The sequence below is a fragment of the Hippocampus comes genome, unplaced genomic scaffold, assembly GCF_001891065.2.
Source record: "Hippocampus comes isolate QL1 unplaced genomic scaffold, H_comes_QL1_v1.1 scaffold57, whole genome shotgun sequence".
Lineage (NCBI taxonomy): Eukaryota > Metazoa > Chordata > Actinopteri > Syngnathiformes > Syngnathidae > Hippocampus > Hippocampus comes.
In genome coordinates, this window is record NW_017805039.1 from 2,018,871 (window position 1) to 2,026,641 (window position 7,771).

General features: G+C 39.3%; 1 protein-coding gene across 1 annotated transcript in view; it reads right to left on the reverse strand.

Moving 5' to 3' along the window:
• Window positions 1–1,717: 1,717 nt before the first annotated feature.
• Window positions 1,718–7,771, reverse strand: part of LOC109512513 (cytochrome P450 3A30-like) — a 6,295-nt gene continuing 241 nt past the window's right edge. The window contains exons 2-13 of the mRNA XM_019864326.1: window positions 7,564–7,657; window positions 7,399–7,451; window positions 7,148–7,247; window positions 6,535–6,648; window positions 5,538–5,623; window positions 5,274–5,416; window positions 5,070–5,194; window positions 3,978–4,062; window positions 3,711–3,871; window positions 2,588–2,814; window positions 2,056–2,218; window positions 1,718–1,984 (exon numbers count right to left, since the gene is read on the reverse strand). Coding sequence (XP_019719885.1) covers window positions 1,913–1,984; window positions 2,056–2,218; window positions 2,588–2,814; window positions 3,711–3,871; window positions 3,978–4,062; window positions 5,070–5,194; window positions 5,274–5,416; window positions 5,538–5,623; window positions 6,535–6,648; window positions 7,148–7,247; window positions 7,399–7,451; window positions 7,564–7,657 — 1,423 coding nt within the window. The 3' untranslated portion in view covers window positions 1,718–1,912. The remainder of the gene's footprint in view (window positions 1,985–2,055; window positions 2,219–2,587; window positions 2,815–3,710; window positions 3,872–3,977; window positions 4,063–5,069; window positions 5,195–5,273; window positions 5,417–5,537; window positions 5,624–6,534; window positions 6,649–7,147; window positions 7,248–7,398; window positions 7,452–7,563; window positions 7,658–7,771) is intronic.

A 7,771-nucleotide genomic window follows, 5' to 3' on the forward strand; every position in this document is an offset into this window, starting at 1 on the left:
GGTCTGTTTTTTTTCATCATTTCGAAGCTGAAGGAGAATGACTCGTTTCTTAGTAGCAACACCCTGCCGTGGTGCCTTTGAGCTGGCTCACCAGGTGGAGCGACCCAATTTTTGTGATTTTTCATTTTAATTTTTATTTTTTTTAAACACAGCACAGCGACGCCTCCTGATGTTTTATTAGCATCTGATTTTAAGTGTCGGACTTAAAATGAGTGGGACTGCGCAGCCTTTTCCTTTACGACACAAGTTTCTTTTGGATTTCTCGTGTTTTGCTTTGATAAACTCAGGACCTCGAAAAGGCTTTGGTCATTGTTTTCAAACAAAAAAACACAAATCAGGTTAGTTGCTTTTTAGTGCAGTTGTCACTACGACACCAGGAACACATGGCGGCAGTTTTTGTATGAAAATTAAACGCAACTTTTTTTGGACAAAACAAGGTGTGTTACATATGGAATGCATTTCAGGAGTTATTTCATATCCTCCAAAGGTGGCACTAGTAGTCCAGAAACGACTGATGACACTCATTCCACTCGTGCACTGTGAAACAAAGGCTTGGTTAGATTCTGCGGCTGCTTTGCTAATTCAGGTCCAAAAGTGTCTTGAATCTGCAGAGTATGATGACATTTCAAGACCATCAACAATGATAGCATGAGTAATTTGCTCAGAAGGTTGTGCAGTTAATCCCCAAAGTACTCATATCCTAGCCAAATTTGAATAAGGTGGAAATGAAAATAATTGTGCTGAGTGTAGCAAAGCAAGCCCCTGAACTTCACAAAGCCTCATTCATGTATCACAGTAAGTACAGAGTTCTTGAGATGTAGCTTCCTATGTTCTGGGACCACTTTGCTACATCTGGCACAGGATGTCTTGAATCTGCTTTCAAATTAGCATGTTGAAAATTCAAATTAAAAATGTGCTTACGTTGGTGCAGCAAAGTAGATCCAGAATATAAACAACCGCCGATGAATCACAGTCGACATTTAAAAATAAGAATTAAAAATTTGTAAAATCCGGGAGGAGTCTGCTTATGTTGTGGGGATGCTTTGCTACATCCGGCACAGGATGTTTTGAATCGGGAGGGCATGAAATTTTACACTATCCAGACATAAAATTGATTGCCTCAATTTTTTTGTCCAGTTAAACCCCCAAATTCTCATATTCTGGATACATTTTGAACTGACCCCTCCTCCCCCCAACAACAACAACAAAAAAAGACTCGTGTGGACAGCTGTTCTGGGGATGCTTTGCTAAATCCAGCATGGGGCGTCACAAAGACAAAGCGTCTGAACCTGGGCGGCACAATTCGCAACTGAATGCCTTCATAACCACCTAGTCAAAGATTTGAACTTTGAAGACAACAATGCTGGATGCAGTCAGCAGCCTTCTTGTTAACTTCCGGGGTTGCTTTGCTACATGAAATCATCCTGATATTACCTCCAAAATCTCAAGACCACCCAAGTATAACTTCATGTCTTTTGAGACCTTGTGTACCCTCTCGCTAAGACGCCCATTCATCAAATACCAATTCAGTGAATTGCAAAATCTGAAATGTTTATTTTTACATTTGAGATCTCCCTCAGGCTTAACATTGATTCAATATATATTTTTTATTCACTGTGAAGGATTTACAAACACATTTACAATGAGACGCAATTGGCTGGCAACCAGTTCAGGGTGTACCCCACCGACTAACCAAAGACAAGGCTCCAGCACGCCCGTGAGAGTAAGTGTTTGGATAATGGATGGTACATAATCTTTACGTCAACTTTATGTCCATCAACTGGATAAATGAAATGCAAAAATTAAGCAAAATACACATATGCAGTTTTGTAGCTGTCAGCGCCCTCCATTGGCTGGTATATGTACTGTAGCATATATCTGGGTAGCTTTTACATTCCTTCCCATTTCCGGCCTACTCTCTGGGCACAAACTTTAATTTGATTGGCTTGACTGGCTGAAACTTCCAGTTAAACTCCAGAGGAATCTAAAAGAGGAAGAGATGGAGGTTAGGGGCAAGGAAAGGCAACGTGATTGACATGACTGTTTGTGACTTACCATGGTGTCTTTGCATGTCTCCACGTTGTAGCATTGCAGCAGGCGGACCAGGACCATTTTTACGGTGAGCAGAGCGTAACGCATCCCCACGCAGTTGCGAGGGCCCAGGCCAAAGGGCATGTAGGCGTAGGGGTGCACCTCTTCACCGCTGTCTTTGCTGAACCTGCGGTGTCACGCCGAAAGGGAGATGGTGGTTGTCATTCCAATGACAAAAAAAAAAAAAGTGGATGTGGCTAAAATAATTGAAGAGCTCGAATCCCCTCATCAAGTGCTTTAATTTGAGGTATGACATGATATGGTTTGTTTCAAACTGGAGACTTTTATAGTTAATTTTGACCAGTGGCAATATCTCGATAAGAGAAATATTTTTGTTCTTCATGAAATTATATGAGGTGATACTGCTAAAGTAATTAGAGGTATGCAAATCCCTCATCAGGCCATTGAGGTATGACAATATAACTTGCATTTTTTTTTGTCTTATAAAATATTACGCATCTGGAAATGTGTAAAGATCTAAAGCCGGTGAGTATACCTCTCTGGTCGGAAGGTATTTGGGTCCTTCCAATAGCGGGGGTCCTTGTGGACCACCGTCACGGGAACGGTGACCAGGGTCCCCTCTGGGATGGTGAGACCGCCAAGCTCGATGGTCTTTTTGCACATGCGCTCGAGCCGAGGCGCCGGCGGAATGATGCGCAGTGACTCGTTGACCACGTTGTCCAGGTACTCCATACCTTGCAGTGTCTCGTATGAAATGGAACCCTTGGGGAGGTAAAACAGACACCTGTCATGATTTGATGAGTCGGGTTCTCAGTTAATACATCCCTAAGTACACACCAGAGTAGCCTGTTTGGACACTTTTCTCATGACATCTGTACATCATTTTTGCAGGGGGGGGCGCTATAAGCGCATTCAAAGCCTCTAAAAAGACTAGATAATGAGTTTATGATGGGGGGGGGGAGTTAACAATGTAGCAATATGTCAATAAGATTATAAAGTTGTAGTAAAATGTTAGCATTTCTAGAAAGCTTGTAAAAATTTGAATGCCATGTAGTTCACAAAAAAAAAAATTGTGGAAAAAGTCCCCAAATTATTAAATTAAAAATCATTCAGCTATGAGAAACCAGAACAGTCTTAAAGTTGTGAGAATAAGAAGTTGTACAATTGTGAGATAAAGTTATAATGTTACATTAAAACAAAGTTGCAGAGTTTTTCAACCAAATTCAACTCAACAACTCCCAATGGAACTAAACTCAATAAGAGTCAATGAAACTCAAACTAAACCAAACTCAACAAAGCTAAATTCAATGAAATTAAGTTACATAAACTCACCTCAACAAAATTAAATCCAATGATACTAAACGCAACAAAACTAAATTCAATAAAACCAAACTAAGCTCAATGAAACACCACAAAATTAAACCAAGCGCAACCAAACAAAACTAAATTCAACTCAACCCAATGGAACTAAATGCAACAAAATGAAATTCAAACAAATCTAATCCAAACGACGGAACTTAAACCAAACTCAACAAAATTAAACTCAATTCAGCAGCAAAACGCAACGCGACAAAACTATACTAAACTCAACAAAACGTAAAAATAAATAAATAAATAAAAATCACACACACAACACAGCACTAATTAGTCGACCGTACATCTTTGGGAACGTTGGCGTCAATCTCCTCTTGCAGGGTCCTCATGGCCTCCGGGTGGGTGACGATGTTGTACAGGATGTACGTTAGAGTGGTGGCGGTGGTCTCAAAACCCCCAAAGATGAAAATGAAAGCTTGCGAGAGGATCTCCTTTTCTGTCAACCCTACAACCACAAGAGGAAACAAAATTCACATGTGCTCGTCCATTTGAACTTATTCAAATCACAAATGTCAACTGTAGTGATTTTTTTTTTTTTTGATGACTCGTACCTTTACTCGGCTGCTCGTGTTCACTCTTTATATCCGACTCTGGTATTTCGTGCTGGGTCAGCACCTGTAGGAAGTCTGCGTGACTCTGTAAACACATCAAGTATATCAAGAATCGATCATGATTTCTTAATATCTCTCTGGCAAATGGAGTCTCGCTGTTTATTGCTACATCATTTGCTATCAAGCAGGTCAAAAGTTCAATTTAATCATTTATATTATATGACCCAGCCTCTGTGTAGAATTCAGCTACTTTCTCCACAGCACCACCAATGATCCGACATAATCCGGCACGTTTTAATTTTGAGTTTTAATGGCATGATAACAAAGCAGTTCAACACAAAAAAGTGAATAAAGCTCAAAATGTCGCTGGAAAAAAAGTTTGCTTTAAGAAAAAAAAATTGAAACGAATTTTAAAGTCACTCAGATAAAGTCGTATGACCAGAGGAAAAAAAAAAGATTTTCAATAAAGTCGTAAAATTGGGAGAACATTTTCTTAATCTTAGGAGAAAACGTTTTTTTTTCCTCCCTGGAAGGAGTTTTATAGTCACTATTGGTAATGCTATGAGAATAAAATCAGAACAGTACAAGAATAACGTTAAAAGAAAGTTCTGTGCTGTAAATATGACTTGAAAGTTACGATGAAAAAGTGGCAGCGTTACGGGAAAAGCATTAGAAAACAAATTACCGTATTTTCCGCGGTATAAGGCGCACCTTCAATGAATGGCCTATTTTAAAACTTTTCATATATGGGGCGCACGGCATTATAAGGTGCATAGAATAGACGCTACAGATGGAGCTAAAGGGAATACAATACAATACAGCTGTATTTATATAGAGCCTTCACAACCGCTGCAGCTGTAACAAAGCGCTTTACAGAACATTTAAAATACTATCAGAATATTGATCCATATATATATATATATATATATATATATAAGGTGCATCGGATTATAAGGCGCACTGTCGGCTTTTGAGAAAATCGAATGCTTTCAGGTGCGCCTTATAGTGCGGAAAATACGGTACATGGATAATGTTGTGATGTTATGACCAAAAAAAGATGTTGGAAGTATGCGTGAATGCTGGGAAATTTACCGACTGCTCTGTGTGATGCTGGTCTTTAAATTTCTTTATGATGTTGAAGAAAAAATCGGTGCTGGCTTTGGGCATCAAGTCCACCTTTAACAACTTGCACAGCTTAGCCATAGCAGGGAAAAGCACTGCAAAAAAAAGGAGAGCATGATAAATATTTGATCTGATACTGGAAAGTTATTCACTGGCATTCTGTCCTCTACATACGCAGTAACATTATCGGCCACAATCTGAAGTTCATAATCTTCTTGAGGTGAGCAACGAGGGGGTCATCCGGACGGTTGATGGAGTCGGTGTCAACGCTAAAGGACGCGCTGGTCACCACGTCCAAACTGTATGGCCCAAAGAATCTGCAACACACAGACGTCTCCATTGCTTTGGTGATCAAGTTTTATATTTGTAAAGCGAAGGAAACTCCTGAAAAGAGAATGAGGTCAAGTTGGTGAACTGATGGATCTTTGATATACACACTGTTTGATGTCCACGGGTTGGTTCAGGTCCTTTGTGGCCAGACTCTCCACCAGTCGTTCCGTCGATCGAGTGACCAGGGGGAACACCTTCAAAAAAAACAAATCATCCTGATTCATTACAATTATAGTGGTTTTTTTTTTTTGCTCATGCTTCATTCCTGCAGTTTTACAAGTTTAGTTTTCCATCTTGACAGCTTTATTCTCATCATCTTACTCTAACTTGTTTTCTCGAAACATGACACAAATTGTAACACGCCCCCCTTGTGACGATTCAACTTCTCTTAGTGTTGGAACTTTTAGTCGCCGAACTTTTGAGGGTTTTTTTTCTTGTCACTGAGTGACAAAAAATTCTCGCAACTTTATGTCGTCTTTCTTGTATTATTGTGGCTCTACTGTCACAACACTACGACTCTTTTCCGTCATGGCACAACGTTTAGGCTTGCAACTTGAATTTAGAAACATATTATTTGTTGATTTATTTATTTTGGAAGGGTAGTTCTATGACTAACATAAAACTATAAATTTACTCCCATGATTGGAATGAAACTTGACATTGTCTTTCTTGTAACATTCTGGCGATATTCTCGTAACTTCCGAATCACAACCTTTCTGCTGTAATATATTCGACTTTCAGTCTCCTAATTTTATCATTTGTTTTCATAACTTTATGATGTAATTCACATACATTAATTTGAGAATTTACTATTTGTAACACCACGGCTTCACTCCGTTTGCATTTTTCTTTACAATATTACAACTTTTCGGATCGTAACTTCACACATGAACAACTTTATTCTCATAGATGTACTTATTCTATTTAAGTTTAATGAAGGAAGAAAAATTCTCGTAGCTGCACAATTATTTTTGTAACCAAACAGCTTAATTCTTGTAACTTGAGAAATGTACCCCTGTAACTTAACGTTGTTCTTCAAAACAATGCAAAAACTAATTGTAAAGTATGAAGTAAGGTTTTGTGTCATGTACAGAAGCTTCCGTACCTGCTTCAGCCTTCCGCTCGTGAAGCATGGTGACACCGAGCTGCGTATCCTTTTCCATCTTTCATCTTTCACAGCTGTGATGGCGTCAGCCAATGCTCCAAACGCAAGTGTGTCCTGTGAAGGTGAAAAGTAACAAGGTCAAAATTATGCACACGCACTTTTTGAACATTAACACTGAGATTTAAAAAAAAAAAAAGGAAAAAAATCCTTAAGTATTGATTTAGCTAAAATGTATTGCACACAAAATTCAATAAACATCATACCGAAATTAACAACACAAAACAGATTTAATGAAACTTTAAACACCCAATTTCAATGAAGTTGGGAAATTGTGTTATATATAAATGAAACCAGACTGGGCAAAGGACCAGTACTGGGTTGTGGACCACTCATCTATTGGCCTAAAAAAAATACAACAGCAAAAGAACGACACAAAACAGTGCGTGAACCAGGGTGTGGTGCCCATAGGTATTTTCTGGACTTTCCCGAACCCACACCCAACACCCCGCCACCTCAACACCCACACCCCATCGCTCCACGCCACTTTCCCAGGTGACGCATACAAATCTGCTCATGTCAGCAGTAGTTTTTTTTTCGTCCAGGCGTGTCTCACCCTGCGGTTGGTGAACACAGTGTAGCAATCCTTCACCATCACCGCTTTGATGATCTCGGGATCCGTCACCAACAACACCGGAGTTCTGCCGTCAAACAACCTGCATGGAAACATGGTCAACTAAGTTTTACACTAATCGTAAACATGATATTGCCATTGTCAATGTCATTGTAAGATCCAATTAGTTTTAGTGATTATTTCTCTAGTGGCATGTATGCGTTGCGTCGGTATAGTTGTGCTATATCCCTTACCCCCACACATCTCCATACTTAATGTGACACTCCCGATCAGCAGCAATGAAGCCCTGTTTGGAATTCCGCCAGAAAGGTTGTAATCAGATGAAGAAATTGCATGGGTAAAAAAAACCAAACCAAAAAAAAAAACTGCAAAGCATAGAATATGACATTTTTACCCACCTTTCTGAAAAATAACATTGTGCCGACAAAGGGAAGTGGCCTCGGTCCTGGTATTCCTAACTTTTTGAAGTGTCCATAGGGCCACACACCATACCTAAACATACATATCATTCAATAGAGATATTCTTTTACTTTAAGAGTTTTTTTTTGTGGTTGTTTATTTATACAGTGTGTGTGTGTGTGTGTGTGTGTGTGTGTGTGTGTATAT